Source organism: Gopherus flavomarginatus, chromosome 11 (genome assembly GCF_025201925.1).
Source record: "Gopherus flavomarginatus isolate rGopFla2 chromosome 11, rGopFla2.mat.asm, whole genome shotgun sequence".
In the NCBI taxonomy this organism is placed as follows: domain Eukaryota; kingdom Metazoa; phylum Chordata; order Testudines; family Testudinidae; genus Gopherus; species Gopherus flavomarginatus.
The window spans coordinates 13,661,817-13,682,460 of NC_066627.1; the positions used below are offsets into that span (position 1 = coordinate 13,661,817).

The 20,644-nt window shown below is 41.1% G+C and overlaps 1 protein-coding gene and 1 pseudogene across 1 annotated transcript; one reads left to right on the forward strand and one right to left on the reverse strand.

Moving 5' to 3' along the window:
- The first annotated feature begins 606 nt into the window (after positions 1-606).
- Positions 607-1,309, forward strand: LOC127031289 (olfactory receptor 6F1-like; annotated as a pseudogene).
- A 12,806-nt stretch (positions 1,310-14,115) lies between these two features.
- LOC127030818 (olfactory receptor 1052-like) lies at positions 14,116-15,087 on the reverse strand. The gene has a single exon (XM_050917547.1). The coding sequence runs from the start codon at positions 15,085-15,087 to the stop codon at positions 14,116-14,118; it is 972 nt and encodes a 323-aa protein (XP_050773504.1).
- Between the last annotated feature and the right edge of the window lie 5,557 nt (positions 15,088-20,644).

A 20,644-nucleotide genomic window follows, 5' to 3' on the forward strand; every position in this document is an offset into this window, starting at 1 on the left:
GAAACAAAAAGTTTTGTAGAATTTTTTTGTTCAGCTCGACACTTAAGTAACACAAGTCCCACTGACAGCCAGAAGACTATCACTTATTTAGGAGTGGAAATTGTATCAACTTTCAATGAGATCTGTGCATTCTTGCTCCGGACTCCTGATCAGTGTTGAAAGTTATCTTCCAAGGTTCAGCATAAAGAGAATGGGCCAAATCCTGAGGCTTTCTCGAAGGGAGGAGTGAGGTGAATAGGCTACAGCATCAAGAGAGAAAAGATACCTTAGGGTCAGCCACGGCACTGCCTCCTCACGAGCCTCAGAGAAATGAGGAGTGGCGATCTCATTTCTATTGTGGAGGTAGAAAGATGCATAAAAAAGGATGGTGTTGAGTAGCGCCCATTTTGTCTTCTCTTCTCTTAGTACCAGGTTTCTGGGGCCTGCACTATTGCACATCCACATGTGTGTTCAGCATGTTTAAATGTCTTATTATCTCTCATATCTTGACAGGTGGACGTCATGACTGGGACAGAAAGAAATCAAACCAACGTGCAGGAGTTCATCCTCCTGGGCTTTCCCGGCACTTGGTATTTCCGGGTGGCCCTTGCTGTGCTGTTTTCTGTGATGTACGTCCTAACGATCCTAGCGAATACGTCCATCATAGCCCTAGTGACGACCCACTCATGCCTGCACACCCCCCATGTACTTCTTCCTCTGCAATCTCTCCTTCCTTGAGATCTGGTACACCACAGCATGTATTCCCAAGGCCATTGGTGTCATGTTGGACACAAGCCAAACTATCTCTTTCACTGTCTGCCTCCTGCAATTGTTTTTTCTCCTCTCCATGGGTGCCACAGAATGTTTCCTCCTTGCCGTCATGGCCTATGACCGCTATCTGGCCATATGCCAGCCATTGCACTACATCTTCCTCATGAGCAGCACCTTCTGTACTCAGCTGGCACTTCTCTCTTGGCTGTGTGGGTTCCTGGCTGTCTCTGTGCTGGCAGCTCTAATATCCAGGTTGTCTTTCTGTGGCCATAATGTCATCAATCATTTCATTTGCGACATAGATTCATGGATTGCGCTTTCCTGTGCCTAGACGCATCTCATTGAGCTGGCAACTTTCATCGACTCATTCATTGTTGTCATGGTCTCATGCACAATAACCCTGGTCTCCTACATTTTCATTATCTCCACCATCTTGAGAATCCCTTCAGCCCAAGGCTGGAAAAAGGCCTTTTCCACTTGCTCGGCCCACCTCAGTCTTCTGACTATCTGGTACTGCTCTGGTATTTTTCTGCATGTCAAGCCTTCTGCACAGAAATAGTTGGATTTGAATAAAACTATCAACAACTTTAACACTATGGTAACTCCACTACTGAACCTTTTTATTTACATGCTAAGAAACAAAGAGGTGAAGGAAGCCTTGGGAAAGATAATTAGGGGCATGTAAAGTGGTCAAAGACACTACTAGATTTAGTAGAAATTCCAAGCTGTTAGGTTTGAGTGTCACTTACCAGTATCTCTATGGATAGAACCATTGTTAATTACATTATGCCTAAGGGAGTTAGGTTCCTAGCTCCCACTGGATATTGGAGGATTTGCTGGGGCCCCAATTGTGGGTAACAATACTAACTGAAGTAGGCTGTCAGAATATCGGCTAACCAAATAAGCACATTCCTGATCTGAGAGGATGCTACTGGAACACAACGATCTCTTAAGTCACTGCATAAACAAATTGCTAACAGGATGGTAGAGGAACACACAGACTGCTTGTAAAGAAAAGGATGGGATGACAGAATAATGGATGGGGATGTTTTGTTTGAACTACACTATAGAAGGATTGTAATAAAATTTGGAATGTAATATGTAACTTGCTGGTATACCGTATATGAGGAAGAGAGCTAGGAGGGGCAACTTTGTATTGAGCAGACACCTTGTCACAGGCTTATATATGTTAGTAAACCTGTAGCATGGTATGCACGGAACCAGTACCATGCTTTGTTGACAATAAAACTGTCCCAACCTTTGACACTGAACCGAGTGTGTGGTCTTTCCTTATGAGTAACTGTCATAGATCTCACCTCCACTCTGAACTTTAGGGTACAAATGTAGGGACCTGCATGAACACCTCTAAGCTCAATTGCCAGCTTAGATCTGGTCTCGTTGCCACCATCCAGATTTCTGAATTATCTGGAAAACTCTCTTCCCCCACAAAACTTTCCCCTCCCTAGGTAGCCTTAAGAGACTCCTCCACCAATTCCCTGGTGAATCCAGATCCAAATCCTGTGGATCTCAAAAACAGGGAAAAAATCTATCAGGTTCTTAAAAAGAAGGCTTTTAATTAAAGAAAAGAAAGGTAAAAGAAAAAATACTTCTGGGAGACAGAATATAAGCTGATCTCACAGAAAAGAGATTTAAAACACAGGATGTTCCCCTGGGCAAAAACCTTAGTACACACAAGAATACTCAATTTGATAATTCCCCTAATTGCACAAAGACAAGTTACAAAAGAAAATAAACATAAACCTATTTATTCCTTTCTAAAACTTACTACTCTGATAAGAAGCTGGTTCCTTGATCTTTTTCACACTGGCTGAAACTGAAACTCTAAACAAAGAAAACTTCCCTCCTTTCTTCGAAACATCTTGTTCCCCCATTGGTTCCTTTGGTCAGGTGTCAGCTAGGCTAGGTGAACTTATTAACTCTTTACAGTAAACGAGGTATTAACCTGTAACTATCTGTTTATGACAGTAACATTGAGGTCTGCTGAATCAATAAGGTGCAAGTTACCTTGGTGCCGCTAATAGCAGACTTCTGGGCACAGCACAGGGGAAATATTAAGACACACAAAAGCGCTAACTACACATATCAAAACAAATTTCAAGCTAGCACTTTCAAAGGAATCTGTGTGAATTAATTGTCTATATCCCATTGAATTTGAATAGACGAAAAGTGGCTGAATTCCTTAGGCTTCTGAGAGACTCACTTAAATTGAAGCGTCAAAAGAAGAAATGTTGGAACAAATTGACAAATTAACCAGGACCAGATGTTATTAACCCGAGAGTTCTTAAGGAACTCAGACATGAAATTGCAGGCCGACTAACTGTGATATGTAAACTATTGCTAAGATTGGCCTCTGTACCACGTACCTGGCAGATAGCTAATGTAATATAATTTTTTCCAAAAGGCTCCCAGGCAGTCCTGGAAATTACAGGTCAGTAAACCTGACTTCAGCACCAGACAAATAAATGGAATCTATAATAAAGAACAGAATTATCAGACACAGAAATAAACATCTTATGTTGGGGAAGAGTCAACACAGCTTTTGTAAAGGCAAATCATGCCTCACCAATCTATTATAATTCTTTGAGAGAGGCAACAAACATGTGGAAAAGGGTGATGCAGGGTATATAGTGTGCTTAGACTTTCAAAAAGCCTTTGACAATGAAGGGTTAAAATCCATGTGCATTTTATATAAGAACCTGGTAAATGGATTGTGCTAGCTCTTTCTCAGACCCAAAGTCCAGAGTTTGGTCAAGACATCAGAGGCCTAGCAAATAGTGATTAGTTAAGAGAAAGTAAATAATCTTGTTTTGCTAAAATAGGCCTGGTCAGCAAATTGCCAGGTGTTGGAGCTAAGAACTAAATAATTGTGTCTTATTCAGAGTTGCAGATTGAACAAAGGATCCCTGTTCCTATTGTGTCAGTCTCTTCTGTAGGGAACATTCTTCCCACAGATCCAACCTTGAGTTTATGAAAAGTTGGCACATGTCAGTATGACATATGGCATCCTTCCACCTCCCTTCCCAGGGACCAGTGCCTGCCTTAAGACATAAAGGGGACAATTTTTATTGTCATATACTTTCACTGTTTCTTTGCTTCAACCCCTAGGAATGTACCTAGTGGACAATCAAAGGAGTTGCTCCATTTCTATGGACCCCAAACCAGAATTCAACATATATATTTTATATTAATAACATTTTATCAAAATATTAATTAAATGTTAACTTGCTAACTTGAGACCATGGGTGGAGTCGTTATGTAACCTTTTAACCATTGGCTAATGTGCTATTTTGTTTTGCTGCAAAACCTATCCTGGGGTGTGGAACTGCCTACCCCATCACTTTCCTCTGCCCATGGAAAATCTTTATATGCTATTGCAATCAATTGATTGACAGTGTCTCTGAGCCTAATAAGCCAGGTGACACTCTGCCAGTGCTGTGTGTCATAAACTCCTATGCTTGGCCTCTACACGGTGTGGATTTTGTCCTTCAGACAAGGTCCTTCACTAAAGGCTCATAAGCAAAGTGAGGAGTCATGGCAAAAGAAGAAAGTACTGTAATTGGTTAAAAAGATAGGAAACAAAGTGTATGAAGAAATTAACATTTTCACAATGGCGTGAGATAAATAGCGGAGACTAGTACTGTTCAACATATTCATAAATGATGTAGAAAAAGGGATAAACAGTGAGGTGGCAAATTTTGCATATAATACAAAATTATTCAAGTTCATTAAGTCCAATGCTAACTGTGAAGATTTACAAAGGGATTTCCCAAAACTGGGTGGCAGGACTACAGAACAGCAGATGCAATTCAATTTTGATAAATCCAAAGTAATGCACATAGGAAAATATAATCCAAACTATAGATACAAAATTATGAAATTAACTCTTCCCTCTAAAGAAAGAGATCTTGTAGTTACCATGGATAATTCTCTGAAAACATCTGCTCAGTATGTAGTGGCAGGCAAAAAAGTAAACACATAGTTAGGAACCATTAGGAAAAGGACAGATAGTAAGACAGAAAATATCATAATAGCAGTATATATGCCAAGACCTTGAACACTGAATGTAGCTCTGATTCCCCTGTCTTAAATATATATATATATCTATATGTATTAGAAGTGGAAAAATGCAAAGATGAACAACAAAAATGGTTAGGGGTATGGAACTGTTTCCATATAAGGAATAATTAAAAACACTGAGATTGTTCAGCTTGGAAAAAAGACAACTGAAGGAGGATTTGATACAGGGCTATAAAATCATGAATAGTGTTGAGAAAATGAATAAAGACGTGGTATTTACTGCTTCACATAACAATAGAGATAGGGAGCACTGGATGAATTTAATAGGCATTAGGTATAAAACAAACAAAAGGAACTACTTCATCACACAATGCAGAGTCAACCTGTGGAAGTAGTTGCCAGTGGACATTGTGAAGGCAAAAAGTGTAAATGGGTTCCAAAAAGAATTAGGTATCTTCATAGATGATAGGTCCATCAGTGGTTATTAGCCAAGATGGTCAGGAATGCAGTAAGAGATGTCCCTAAACCTCTGAGTGCCAGAAGCTGGAACTGGATGACAGGGTTGGAGTACTTGATAATTGCCCTGATCTGTTCATTCCCTGTGAAGTACATGGTACAAGCTATAGTCAGAAGGCAGGATACTTGGTTAGATGGACCATTGATCTGACGCAGTCTGGCCATTCTTATGCACTTTGAAAATCCCACTTATGCACTGTAGCTCCTCTCGCTACGTTCACAGTATAAACTTTGTTTTCCACTAGTGAGAACTTGAGCGATGCCATGGAAGTTCAAGGAAGAAGGCCATACTGGTTAATAAAATGGGTTTGTATAGAGAGGAAGTGAAGACATAGATACATAAGACACAAATGAAAGAAAGGGGAAGTTGATAGTACTGAACTGAAATAAGAAATTACAATTCTTAGAAAATTGATATGGGGAGCAAAAGGGAGAAAAGGAGAATTCTATGGCCAGCAGAATTCAGGAGAAGTCACTTTCCTTATATATATGCGACACAAAGAATCCTGACAATGATATTGCTCCATTACTAGCTTGAAATGGCAGAATTATCAGTAAATAATGCAGAAAGGCAAAAGTGTTCAGTAAATATTTTTGTTTTGCATTTGGGAAAGATGATGATAATAACACAATTTCCCTGTCCCTTGTATCTCAGGAGGATGTTAAACAGCAGCTATTATATTTAAACATTTTCAAATTAACAGCAATGCAGAACTTTTATCCAAGAATTTGAAAAGAGCTGGCTGAGTAGATCACTGGATTGCTAATAATGATTTTCATAAAGCCTTGAAATACTGAGGAAGTGCCAGAAGACTCGGAGAAAGCTAATGTTGGGCCAATATTTCAAAAGGGAAAATGGGATGACATAGGTAATTATACACCTGTTCGTCTGATATCAATGCCAGGCAAGATAATAGAGAAGCTGATCCAGGACTCAATTAATTAATGCCACTCCCCTTGCTTTTTATGGAAAATAGACCCTTTCAACTAATTGGATATCTTTTTTTCAGATGAGATTACAAGTTTGGCTAATAACAGTAATAGTGTTCATGTAATACACTTCATTAAGGCATTTGGCTTGTTACCTCATGATAAATTGAATTAAAAAAAACTCTAGAATGACACAATATCAACATTAGAGAGAAAATGTGAGTGAGGTAACATCTTTTACTGGACCAATATCTGTTGATAACACAAGCTTTAGAGTTTAGACAGAGCTCACAGAGCTGAGACCTGAAGAAGAACTCTTTGTAAGCACAAACTGTTGCCTCTCTCACCAACAGACATTGGTCCAGTGAAAGATGTTACCTCACCCACCTTGTCTCTTTAGTGTCTGGGACGGACACATCTACAGCAGCACTGCATACATAAAACCAATATGGCAACCATTAAATGGATTAATAGCTTGCTAACTGGTAAGTCTCAAAATGTAGTTATAAATGGAGAAGCGTCATCTCGAAAGTATCTTTCCAGTATGGTCCTGCAGGGTTTGATTGTGGGCACTATGCTATTTCATGTTTTTATAAACAACTTAGATTAAAGCATAAAATCATCACAAGGTTGCAGATAATGCAAAAATTGTGGGAGTGGTAAATAATGAAGAAGTGAGGTTCCTAATATAGGGAAATATGTATTGTGTGGTAAGCTGGATGTAAGCAAATAATAATATATATTTTAATGTGGTTAAATGTAAATGTATACCCACAGGAACAAAGAATGCAGGCCTTACTCACAGGATGGGGAACAATATCCTGAGAAGCAATGACTCAGAAAAAGGTTTGGGGCCAGGACAGATAATTAGTAGACCATGAACTGCAATGCTTGGATGCACAAACAGGGGAATCTCAAGAAGGAGTAGAAAGGTAATTTTGTCTGTGTATTTGGCACTAGTGCAAACATTGCTTGAATCCTGTGTCCAGTTCTAGTGTTTGCAACTCAAGAAAGATGCTGATCAACTGGAACTGGTTCAGAGAAGCACCACAAGAACAACTGACGGATTAGAAAACACACCCTAAAGTGATAAGACTCAAAGAGCTCAAACTAGTTAGTTTAACAAACAGCAAGTTAAGAGCTGACTTAATCAAAGTCTCTAAATTCCTAAATTCCTTTCTGGAAGAGAAAGTTCTAACATGATCCAATGGCTGGAAGTTGAAGCTAGACAAATTCAGACTGGGTATAAGGTGTTAATTTTTACAATGAATGTAATTAATTATTAGAACAATTTACCAAGGTATCTGGTGGGAATTTTTAAATCAAGATTGGATTTTTTTCTAAAAAAAAATGTAGTAGGAATTATTTTGGAGAGGCCAGACTAGATGATCACAATGGCCTCTTCTGGACTTGGAATCCATGAATCTATGGATTTGTGTACTGCTGCTTTCCCCTGTTACAGTAGTGCTCTGCAGTTGTATATCTGTAAACTGTGATTAGATCAGGTGCTAGTGGATTGCACTCAAGTATATGCAGCATAAATCCTTACCATTCTAGGACTAATAAAACTCATAGATGTGGCTTCTTCTGGGAGCTCTTTGTCTGTGCCAAGGAACTGGGAGGGGTCAAATTATGGTATTTATCATTATTTCACAGAAGGGGAAAATGAAACCGAGGGAGGGGACTGGTGTAACACACTTGAAGTTCACAGTGTAAGAAGCGTTTGGGAAAGACAGGGCTAGTGTGCTCGTTTCCTATGCTTTAACCAGGAGACCAGCCTGACTTGGTAGAATGTGTTACACATCCTAGGAAATCTGTGACATTCTGTTGAGTTCACATGACCCCAGGGTGATGGGGAGCTGAGGGTAGAGTACAAAACAGTTCCCCTCATGCAATCAATTTGAGATGCACTTCATGAATAATGTAGGTAGGATAAAGAGAGATGGATGGTGATGGAAAGAGATTCTAACCGATGTAGAGATCTACCGACTTTGAGAGTGTTGTCTGGCTGTGACATCGCAGAATCTCATTAATATGCAGGGCCAGCTCCAGGCACCAGCCCAGCAAGCTGGTGCTTAGGGTGGCCAACGGAGAGGGGGCAGCACATCCGGCTCTTCGGTGGGAGGTCCCTCACTCCCTCTTGGAGCAAACAGCCTGTCACTGAATTCTGAAGCGGTGGCGGTAGAGCTGATCACAAATGCGGCTTTTTTTTTTTGCACTGCTTGGGGCAGCAAAAACCCTGGAGCTGGCCCTGTTTATACAGACTACCCTGCACACCACTCTAGCAGTGCTCGGGGTTCATAAAAGGGAAGTGATGTAGAATGTCACAAAGGCTTTAAGTCTCCATGACACTGCTACAGTCGTGTAAAGTTCCTGTCACAGAAATGAGAATCACCTAAGAAATCTTCCTGCAATGTGTATATGTATGTATTTGGGGAAAGCAGGATATGCCATCCTATAATGCACCACTTAGCAGCAGTCAAGGCTGCTGTGTGTCTTCTGGAGAGAAAAAGTGTGGGAATGAAGGGAGTTTATATTGACAAGGTCCATCAGCACAACTGGTAAGACAGATCCACTGGCCAGACACACCTGGAATTGTAAGAGAAAGTAACTGTATTGTGAAATAACTTCACCTTTCAGGGCAATGTGAGCCAGCTGGAAATCACCGCTGTCATTCTAAAAGTTTGCCTCATTGAGGAGTCAGGAAGAATGGATACAGCTCATCTTTATTTTTTAATATATTTTGTAGTCTAGAGTGAGCAAAAGGAAAAAGCATTCATTTTAAACTGTGTATCTAATAGAGTCAGTTGGGCTTTTTGCATCTAATATTTAGTGAACAGAAGAACATAACATAAGAACATAGGAATGGCCATGCTGGATCAAACCAAAGGCCCATCTAGCCCAGCATCATGTCTTCCAACAGTGGCCAATGCCAGGTATCCCAGAAGGAATGAACAGAAAAGGCAATTATGAAGTGATTATCCTGTCACCTATTCCCAGCTTCCAGCAAACGGAGGATAGGGACATCATCCCTGGCTAATAGCCATTGATGGACATATCCTTCATAAAGATATTTTAATTTTCATCCAAAATTTTAATGTATTTTTTCATTGAAAAAAATATTTTTTTGTTTAAAAGTATTCAGTTTTATATCAAAACTTTTTTTTTTGACAGGGTTATTGATCTAGTGGATGTCGGGAAGCTGTTGATGTGATATATCTTGATGAAAGTCAGGCTTTGACACAAACTAGAGAAATGTAGTCTAGATGAAATTACTATCACATGGGTACACAAATATGTAGCTATGAATGGTTTACTGTTACATTGGGATAATGTACCTAGTGAAGCCCTACTGGGCTCAGTCCTGGGTCCAATACTTGGCAATATTTTCATTAATAACTTGGATAATGAAATGGAGACTATGCAGTGGAGATGACGCCAAGCTAAGAAGGGTTAAAACCACTTTGGAGGACAGGGTTAGAATGCAAAAAGACTCTGAAAAATTAGAGAACAAGTCACCAATCAGCAAGATGAAATTCAAGCAAGACAAAACTTAGGAAGGGAAAATCAAATGCATAACTACAAAATGGGGGATAACTGTCTAGGTGGTTGTACTGCTGAAAAGTATCTGGGGGTTATAGTGGATCCCACATTGAATATGAGTCATATATGCAAATGGAATTAAAACCAATAGTAAAAGGTTTTATTGCCATATACATAAAAAGAAAACAAGGAAAGAAGTTGGACTACGAAGTACTGAGGATGGGATAGAGATCAAAGATAATCTAAGCATGGTCTTACACCTGAACATGTACTTTGCCTCAGTTTTTAATAAGGCTAATGGAGAATTTAGGAGTAGAGGCAGGGTGGCTAATGGGAATGAGGATATGGAGGTCGAAATTACCGCGTCCAAAATGGAATAATAGAATATCAGGGTTGGAAGGGACCTCAGGAGGTCATCTAGTCCAACCTCCTGCTCAAAGCAGGACCAATTCCCAGCTAAATTATCCCAGCCAGGGCTTTGTAAAGCCTGACATTAAAAACCTCTAATGAACAAGATTCCATCACCTCCCTAGGTAACCCATTCACCACTCTCCTAGTGAAAAAGCTTTTCCTAATATCCAAACTAAACCTTTCTCACTGCAACTTGAGAGCATTACTCCTTGTTCTGTCATCAGGTACCACTGAGAACAGTCTAGATCCATCCTCTTTGAAACCCCCTTTCACGTATCATCCTAGTGACCCTTCTCTGTACCTGTTCCAGTTTGAATTCATCCTTCTTAAACATGGGAGACCAGAACTGCACACAATATTCCAGATGAGGTCTCACAAGTGCCTTGTATAATGGCACTAACCCCTCCTTATCTTTACTGGAAATACCTCGCCTGATGCATCCTTAAACCGCATTAGTTTTTTTAATAGCCATATCAGATTGGCGGCTCATAGTCATCCTGTGATTGACCAATACTCCAAGGTCCTTCTCCTCCTCCTCCTCCTCCAACTGATGTGTCCCCAATGTATAATCAAAATTCTTGTTATTAATCCCTAAATGCATGACCTTGCACTTTTCACTATTAAATTTCATCCTGTTACTATTACTCAAGTTTACAAGGTCATCTAGATCTTCCTGTAGGATATCCCAGTCCTTCTCTGTGTTAGCAATACCTCCTAGCTTTGTGTCATCCACAAACTTTATTAGTACATTCTCACTTTTTATGCCAAGGTCAGTAATAAAAAGATTAAATAAGATTGGTCCGAAAACCAATCCCTACTTTGAACAGGAGGTTGGACTAGTTGACCTCCTGAGGTCTCTTCCAATCCTGATATTCTATGATTCTGTGATTCAGTGTTCTTGGGGGCTGGAGGTTTAGAGGATCAGAGAACTTCTTCTCTTCCTCGACAGCTAAAGGGGAATTCTTTGGGCCTGAGTTTTAGTGAAAATCAGGTTTCTTATAATTTTTCTGGTAACTTTTCCCTCCATCGCACTTCCCAACCCCACTCAGCCAGTTCCACCAACATGTAAGCATTAAACTGTGACTTTCTAGGCTAAAAGGACCCTAAGGGCTTGTCCATATGGAGGGTTAGTGTTGAGCAAGCTGCGGGATGTAAATCTACAAAGTCATAAAAGAACTCTACAAAGTTCTCTACACAAAATGCCCATACAGGTCCCTTATGCTGGGGTTACGTTCCGCAGTCAGCACGTAAAGCGAAAATCGTGCATAGTCAAAATTACTTTAGTGTAATGGCCGGTGGAATCACTCACACTACAGAAACAGTATATAAATTGCTATTTTTCTCTTTTTTTTTTGTTTTTTTCTTGTTTTTGCTGACTGTGTAAAGCTGAAATTGTGCATGCTAAATGCACCTAAGGTGTGACAGACCTGTACTGGGTCAGACCACAGGTCCAACTAGCCCAGTATCCTGTCTTCCAACAGTGGCCAATGCTAGATGCTTCGGAGTGAATGAACAGAACAGGCAATCATCGAGTGATCTATCCCTGTCACCCATTCCCAACTTCTGACAAGAGAGATTTAATAGGTTCGCCATCCCTGCCCATCCTCACTAATAGCCATTGATGATGCCTATCCCCCATTAATTTATCTGGGTAGTTTTTTGAACCCTCTTTTATAGTCTTGGCATTCACAACATCATCTGGTAAAGAGTTCCACTGGTTTAATTTGTGTTGTCCTATCTATCTATCTATCTATCTATCTATCTATCTATCTATCTATCTATCTATCACACTAAGATGCCTATTGTGCTGTTGTCATGGAGTGAACACTCTTGGTATTTTTGGAACCATAAGAATGAAGTTCCAGTGGGACCCTTCTGGTATAGTGTGACAACCCCTCTGGGCACAGTCTCACTAGGGCAAGCCTCCTTGGTTTCAACGCCTCCTGTTTTTACACTGTGAGTTCCCCACAGTGAGTCTGCCTGAATTCGACACCACGGGAAGCCTTACAACACCCCCCTCAGATGGGCCGCGCACCCCAACTTTGGAGTTAATAGTGACTCTCAGCCAGCATAGTAAAACAAAAGTGTTTATTACTTGATTGGGACACAGCGTAGAACAGATATTGTTAGACAGAAACTCAGCAAAATCCATCTTGGGGAATCCAGAGGCCCTAGGCTCTTCTTCCCCACCCCGAGTCCCAAAAGGAGACTAACTCGTTTCCAGCAACCCACCCTCAGTCATGCTCACTTGCCCCTACTCCATCCTTTGTCTCTTTCCTGGGCAAACTGGTCATCTGGCTTCCACTTCTTGCTTTGTCCTCCATCACCTCCAGCTGGCTTTTGCAGAGGATGGATCCCGACAGCGACAGTCACAGCTCACTAGGCGTCTCTGCAATGATCAACACACCCTTGTCTCACCACATAAATACTGGGGTAACACACAGGGAAAACTGAGTCACACAAACTTGTGATGGGTTGGATCACAGAAACTCCCTTTGAACTGGCACCTGATGTGCTGAGACTGCTCTGAGCCCATTTTCCCATACAGCTTGGGACTTCAGTACCTTGCCTTGTTTGAGTCAGACACGCTTGACTGCTGTAAACACAGATCCAAGTCTGAACCACGTCCCCCACAAGCTGCAGGGTTAACTGAAAACTTCTTAAGAAGTGCTCCTGTCTCCAGCACCCTGATACCCAGCTCCCAATGGGGTCCAAACCCCAAATAAATCCATTTTACTTTGTATAAAGCTTATACAGGGTAAACTCATGCATTGTTCACCCTCTATAACACTGATAGAGAGATATGCACAGCTCTTTTCTCCCTCAGGAATTAATTACCTGCTCTGGGTGAATTAATAGTCAGAAGTGATTTTATTAAATATAAAAATTAGCATTTAAGTGGTTCCAAGTAATATCAAACAGAACAAAGTAAAGTACCACGCAAAATAAAACAAACAAACAAACAAACAAAACTTACGTCTAAGCCTAACACAGTAAGAAATTAAATGCAGGTAAATCTCACCCTCAGAGATGTTCCAATAAGCTTCTTTTACAGACCAGACTCCTTCCTAGTCTGGATCCAGCAATCACTCACACCCCTGTAGTTACTGTCTTTTGTTCCAGTTTCTTTCAGGCATCTCTTTGGGGTGGAGAGGCTATCTCTTGACAAAATGAAGGGGGTTCTCAGGGCCTTATATAGTCTCTCTTGTGGGGTGGAAACCCCTTGTCTTCTCCTATTTAGAATTGCAGCTATAAGATGGAGTTTTACAGTCCCCAGGGCAAGTCACATGTTCAGGCCAATGCCATTGTCCACATACTAGTAAGAATGTTCCCAGGAAAGCTCAGATGTGGACTGGCGTCTTTCAATGTTCATTCTTAGTTAAGTACTCCCAATTACTTGAATAATCCCTTCACACTATGCTGTCCAAATCTGCCTTATGTGCTTCCTATAGCAAACATTTTAAATATAATCATAGAGCCAACACTCACAACTTCAGATATAAAAATGACACATGCATACAAATAGAATGAATACATTCATTAGAATATAACCTATTCAAAGATACGTTACTTGGCATATGTAACAGAAACATATTCCAGTTATGTCATATTTACAATCATAAACATATTTCTATCAAGCAATGTCACAACACTATTCAGACAAAACATTAAAAACATCCCCACTTGTTACAGGTGTCAAATAACTATTAAAGGAACAGGGCAGTATTATAGAGGAGGAAACTGAATCCTAAAGAGGTTATATGAAATACCCGAGGTCACATAGTAAGTCAGTGACACAGCTAAGAACTGAACCCATATTTCCTATACTCTCAGCCAACAACTGTATTATAACCAACAGAAATATTCCTGTCTTCATGGAGTTAATTGATTAATTAAGAATAAAGGACACACACCCATTTTGGGCAGTCACATCTTCCCACTCTTTTCTTTCCAACAAGAAATACATTTTCTATCTACTAGCCTCTTTAGGGCTTCGCATACTTCCCTGTTCCTCAGACTATATATGAGGGGATTCACCATGGGAGTCACCATGGTATAGAAGATGGAGAAGACTTTATTCAGATCTAGGGAGTGGTCAGCGGCTGGTACCACGTACATAACAATCAGAGTCCCATAGAATGCGGTGACCACTATAAGGTGAGATGAGCAAGTGGAAATGGCCTTTTGTGACCCAGCAGTGGATGGGTGGTTGAGAATGGCAGATAGGATATAAATATAGGAAACCACGGTTAACAAAAAGGGGACCAGTGTCAGAGTAGAAGACAAGAAGAAGGAGATCTTTTCGAAGAGGTAAGTATCTGAGCAGGCCAGTTTCAGGAGCGGGGAGAAATCACAGAAGAAATGATCTATTTCATTGGGACCGCAGAATGTTAAGCTCGACATGAACAGAATGGTGACCAAGGTGATCAAAAAGCCACTGATCCAGGAGGCAGCTGCCAGGAAAAGGCACATATCCCTGCTCATAACAGCTGCATAGCAGAGTGGATTGCATATTGCTAGATACCTGTCATATGACATCATGGACAGGAGGAGACACTCGGTGCCACCCAAGGAACCGAACAGATAAAACTGGGTCATACAGCCACTGAAAGAGATCGATTTTGCCTCAGTGAGGAAGCTGGCTAGCATACAGGGGAATATATTGGTTGTGTAGCAGATCTCCAGGAATGAGAGGTTACCCAGGAAAAAGTACATGGGGGTATGAAGGCTCCGTTCAGCAGACAGTGTGATGAGCAGGAGGGTGTTTCCCACCAGGGCTACAAGATAGAAAAGTAAAAACAACACAAAGAGTAGGATCTGTACTTCATGGCTCTCTGAAAATCCCAGCAGTATGAACTCCGTGACTGATGTTTCATTCCATAGAAGGAGCTTTGCCATATAGGGTTTAGCTGGAGAAAAGTGACATTAGAATGCTAGTAAGTATTACAGAGACTAATATGAAGTTCATACTCTGTCTTTACTCATTCCTCAGTAAGGGCTAGATTCTGGCCTGACTCGTTTGGTGAAATTCACCCCTGTGCACAGGGGCCAGCAGAAGAACTATTCTATACTTTGGTCCCAAGTGCACTTTGATACAGTTCATCCCCGCCTGTGGTCCAGCAGGAGCACCGCCTCTATGGCTCCTGGCTCCTCAACCATCATCTCTCTTGGGCAGAGACTTGTGTGTCCCTCCCTCCTGACTCCCCACCATATTTCCAGTCTTCACAGACTGTGTTGTGAATTTCCCAGCAAGACCATCTGCCTCACCGGGCCTGCTTTGCCTTCGTTCCTCAGAAGCTATAAATAGTATAATTGCTCATTGTTCAATTACCACACCACCCTTTCTAAGCAAGTGCATTTATTCTGAAGGTGAGATCATTACAGAGAAAACACTAAGAACATAAGAATGGCCATACTGGGTAAGACCAAAGGTCCATCTAGTCTAATATCCTGTCTGCCTCCAGTGGCCAATGCCAGGTGCTTCAGATGGAATGAACAGAACAGGGAATCATCAAGTGATCCATCCCCTGTCACCCATTCCCAGCTCTGGCAAACACAGGCCAGGGACACCACTCCTGCCCATCCTGGCTAATAGCCACTGATGGACTTATCCTCCATTAACATATCTAGTTCTTTTTTGAACCCATAAAAGAAGCTGCACACCTGCTAATCACCTCACTAGAGATCACCCCAACTCCAACCAGGGCTCTGGCCAGTCCTTCAAATACCACTAAGGATATTTTTTGTGCCTACAAATTCATAACTGCCTTGGTTCAGAACAAGTACACCCATGCAGCTATGAATGACTTCTTTATACAGTTTCACTCCTTGACCAGCCCTCATTTAAGAGCTGATCTATAGACAAAGGGTCACCTTTTCCCTCGGTGTGGGGGTTACATTAGCATACACCTCTGCTTAGACAGTTCTTGGGGAACCCATTTATCTTAAAAAGTTCACATTGTTCCAAATAGTTCTTTGAAGCTCATAACCCTTCCCAAGCTTTTCATTAGTTAGGTCTCCTCCTTATAAATCTTACATTCATCCCATAATAATACAGAAACATTTGCATTTTTAATACAATGAACTCCTAAAATTACTTAGTTCAATAGGGTTTAACGTAATTCAGTAAGGTCTGCCCAGGAAATTGCCATGTCTGTCACACATTTGTGGTCCATTTAAATTCCACTTGGGACATTTGTAGTGCGTAGGCTATTTGCTGGACAATCTGCACATCCATTTCATGCAATCATTTCATCCACTGAGTGATATTTTACCCCGTGACTAGTCCCAAGTGCTATTCAAGATGACAAAGGATGGCAAAATTGAAGCCTTTCTTGAAAAGCCACTCACAGAGCTCAAAGATCAGAGCCTGAAACCATTACTCCATTTTCCCCCCTGGTTTATACAGCCAAATTCCCACTGAAGTAATCATGAGTTTGGTTGATCTAGGACTTTAGGAAGTGGCCCATTGTTTATGCAACCTTCATCCACTTTGGAAATCTCAGTGTGTTTCCCAGATTTTTCATGGTAAATTTTCCCCCTTTTGGTAGCAGCTGTAGTACTAATCCCTTCTTAAAACTGGCCTCTAGATCCCAGTTACATACAAATATATTAATCACCATCACCTAGAAATAGACATTACTTTTAAGAATCAAGAAAAATTAACAAGTGTCAATATATTAACTTCCTGTCATACCTGGCCAGATTCTTATCCAATTTAAATCCATTAAAACCAGTAGCAGCAATTCATTTTTACACTAGTGCAAATGAGATCAGAATTTGGCCTGTGTTTTCTTTGTAGAAATGCACTGTAAAGGCCCTGATCAGATTCACATGTTCAGTAGTTATTCAGGACAGTTATCAATCACCTTTCCTTCCTGATGTTTTCCTCTTCTTTCCATAAGAATTGCAGATAGAAGGAGAGAATGGAGAGGATGGATTTTAACCTCTTGTCTTCAAGTATCACTCTGTCTGGCAGCCAACAGATGAAAAAGTAACCTCTCCTTGTACCTAACAATGTACTATTTATAGCAGACAGCAAGGTCTCCCTTGAAGCTCTTGAGGGGCATAAGAATTACTGAGCTGGAGAGCTAATAATTTTGTTTTGAAGATTGAGTAAAAAGCAATTTTAATTACAATTGTAACCTCAGATGAAGCAATATTGCAATAGCTAGTCCATTACAGGAGGTCTCTAGTGGATGCAGAGAGTGGTCTGCAGCATGAAATCCTCACTGAAACATGCCAGCCCCACTGTATTCCTGCTGTACTAGTGAAAAACACTTTTGCATATCATTAGCTTAACATATGAATAATCCCATTGAATTTAGGCATAAAACGCCCCACATGCATAAGAGTCAGTAGAAAAGCCTATCAAGAGAGTGTGTAACCCACCGCCTGCTTGGTGTTGCACTCTGTCCCCATCTACTAGCACCTAGACCTGCTAGACATTAATGAGTTTGCTAGAACCTTAGCTAAGAGGCGCATGGCTTTTAGCCCCTGCAGTAGAGGCTCATGCTCTAAGCTTCAGATGTCCCAGGTTCAGTCTCCCTTGCTGATAACCATGATCTGTTGGTGTTACAAGTGCAAGACTGTTCTTGTGTTTATCGTATTGTATGAAAATATGTGAGCTATCAACTCAATTCCCACCCATGCTTGAGACTGTGGGGCTCTGGAGGGGAAATCAACCTATGTTGACTGCACAGTCCCCATTATAAATTAAAAGCAGTTGAGCCTCATACGTGGCCTTGAAAAATCCCACCTTCCATAATATGGGGACAGATTTATTGTAGGGTTCTGTTTATAAATACAAAATGGTCATGCAGACCCTAGTATACAAAAGTTGGGTTCTTTACCTAGGAGCTAGACCATGTACAGCTCGCATGGCTGGTACTTTAATTCAATCAGTAGACACACATGTTTTTAGATCCAGAGGTCTTATGATCAGTTCCCCAAGATGACCCAGCCAAGGATGCCCTAACACTCGGTTAAGAGGAGTCGTAGAAGTAGATAGTTTGAAGAGATGAAAGCTACGTTTTGTTTACAGAGTGTCTACACTGCAGCTGGAGGTGTTATTTTCGGCTCAGGCAGACATACCCTCACTAGTTTTGACTGAGCTAGCACATTAAGGTAGCAGTGTAGCAGCAGTGGTGGAGGCAACAGGGTGGGTTGCCTGTCCTGAAGATATCACTAGGGTCTCGGTGGGGTTCTGCTAGCCTGTGCTGCCAAAGATGCCCTTCTCTTTTTAGCTGGCTTGCTTGCTCAAAGCTAGTGCAGGTATGTCGAACCCAGATGCCATGTAGATGTTCCCACAGGTAGAATTGGAACTTATAAGGATGCCTATCAAAGAGTATTAGGGAAAATACAGTTTAAGAAAGGAAGAAAAATGCAGAGTGATGGAAGATCACAAAAAGGTTGTTAGGCATATTTAGTGATTTGTTTTTTCATTTTATTAAATTTGCTATTGTGATATTCTTACCCCCTCACATGCGCCTGGTCCATCCCCACAGCTTAATTATATTTGCCTTGTGTCAAATATCGGACACTATTTCACTCTATCACCGGTCTCTGCACCTTTTCAGCTAGTGTCACCTTCCTCAGCCTCAGACTGACATTTACCCAGGTCAGAGGCCACAAATAAGGACAAGACAGGCCTGAAGCTGGGCTATTCTAAGAAGACAAAATGAGTTAGGAACCCAATTACCGTTGTTGAGCACCTAACTCCTTAAACTCTTTTGGGCTTCTAACTCACTGGGGATCTTTTGAAAACCCTAACCTACAGCAGGCTTTAAAGTTTTTATGCTGGTTTCACCAAAGTTTGCCCCCAAAGCAAAGAGTGATCACGACCCATCATCATCAACACCTCATTGCTGGCAATGATCATGACCAGAGCTGGTTGGAAATTGGAAAGACTTTAATGAAAAATTGTTTTTTTCTTCACATTTTATATTGAAAATTATCTAAAATATTCCTGTTAGAAAAATTTCCTTTCTCTGCGTTTTCTGGGTTTATTCTTGTATGGATGGTTTGTTCTCCCTCCCCAGCCCTTCCTGTCTCTTTCTCTTCTCTCATCTTCCTCCTTCCATGCCCCGCCCCCCCACATTTCCCCTTTTTTTTCCATTTTCCATTTTGCCACTGAGAAAATGGGAGTAGGGAAAGAGAGGAGAAAGCGGGGAAGTAAAAAAAAGAAGAGAATTAAAAAATAGTTTTCAATTTCATTGAAAGAAACAGAAAATTATATATATATATATATTCACAAAAATTACCAATTTAGAAAAAGGACAATTTTTCAATAACAACAAAATTCAAACAGCTTTAATAATTACCATAGTTACTGACTCTGTGGGTGCTCCAGGGATGGACCACCCATGGAGAAAAAAAATGGCAGGTGCTTAGCATCAACCGACAGCCAAGCTCCCCTGCTCCCACCTGAACATATTCCCCTCTCTCTCAATGCCTCCCGAATGCTGCAGAACAGTTGTTCTGCAGCGTGCAGGAGTCACTGGGAATGAGGAGGAGGTGTGGAGACAGGGTGCACTTGGGGTATGGGGTGGAAATAGGCAGGTAAGAGGTGAGGTGGGAATGGGGCCTTGGGGGAAGGGGTGGAGTGGGGGTGGGGCTGGAGGTGGAGGTGGAGCAGAGGCTGAGCACTCCCAGAGAAAATTAGAAGCCAAAGCCTGTGATAATTCCTAACCACACTGAAAAAGAAATAAAACAAAGTCATATATGCTGAATGGACCCCTGACCCCAGCTCAAGACATATGATTTTTAAATTGAATGACGGTCACGTGTGTCAAAATACTCAGTGTGAGCTTGTTTCCCAAAGATTTTGAAGCATCTAATGACCATCCACATGCATTATCTCCAGATTATTTATCCTAAATAATTGAGCTCAGATTCTCTGACTTTGTCTAAAAGCCATAAGGCTCTTGCAGGCTCTTCTCAGGGCCTGCTTGACCTCTTTGTTTCTCAAGCTGTATATGAGAAGATTGACCATGGAGTAAAGTTGGTGTAGAAGACAGAGAACACTTTGTGTAGGTCTCCCATCAGGTTATGGTTTGGCAAGATATACATAATCATAAGGTCCCACAGAAACTTCTCACCACAATGAGGCGAGAGAAGCAAGTGGAAAAAGCCTTCTGCCTCCCAGTGGTGGAAGGGATCCTCAGGATAGTAGTGATGATATGAACATAGAATGTTATGGTTAATAGAAATGGTGGAAAGGGTTTCAATGGCAGACAGTATGAAAGCCAGAAGTTGTATCTGATGGGTGTCACTGCAGGACAATTTTATCATTGGTGTGAAGTCACAAAAGAAATCAACAATTTCACTGAGGCCAAAGAAAGTTAAAGGTGACATTAGAAATATTATTATTCTAATAGGTAGAAATGCACTGAATCATAGAATCATGGAATATCAAGGTTAGAAGGGACCTCAGCAGGTCATCTAGTCCAACCTC

Bases quoted from the DNA above. Each gene is read 5' to 3' on its own strand.
- LOC127030818 (XM_050917547.1), bottom strand. From the start codon at position 15,087: ATGGCAAAGCTCCTTCTATGGAATGAAACATCAGTCACGGAGTTCATA.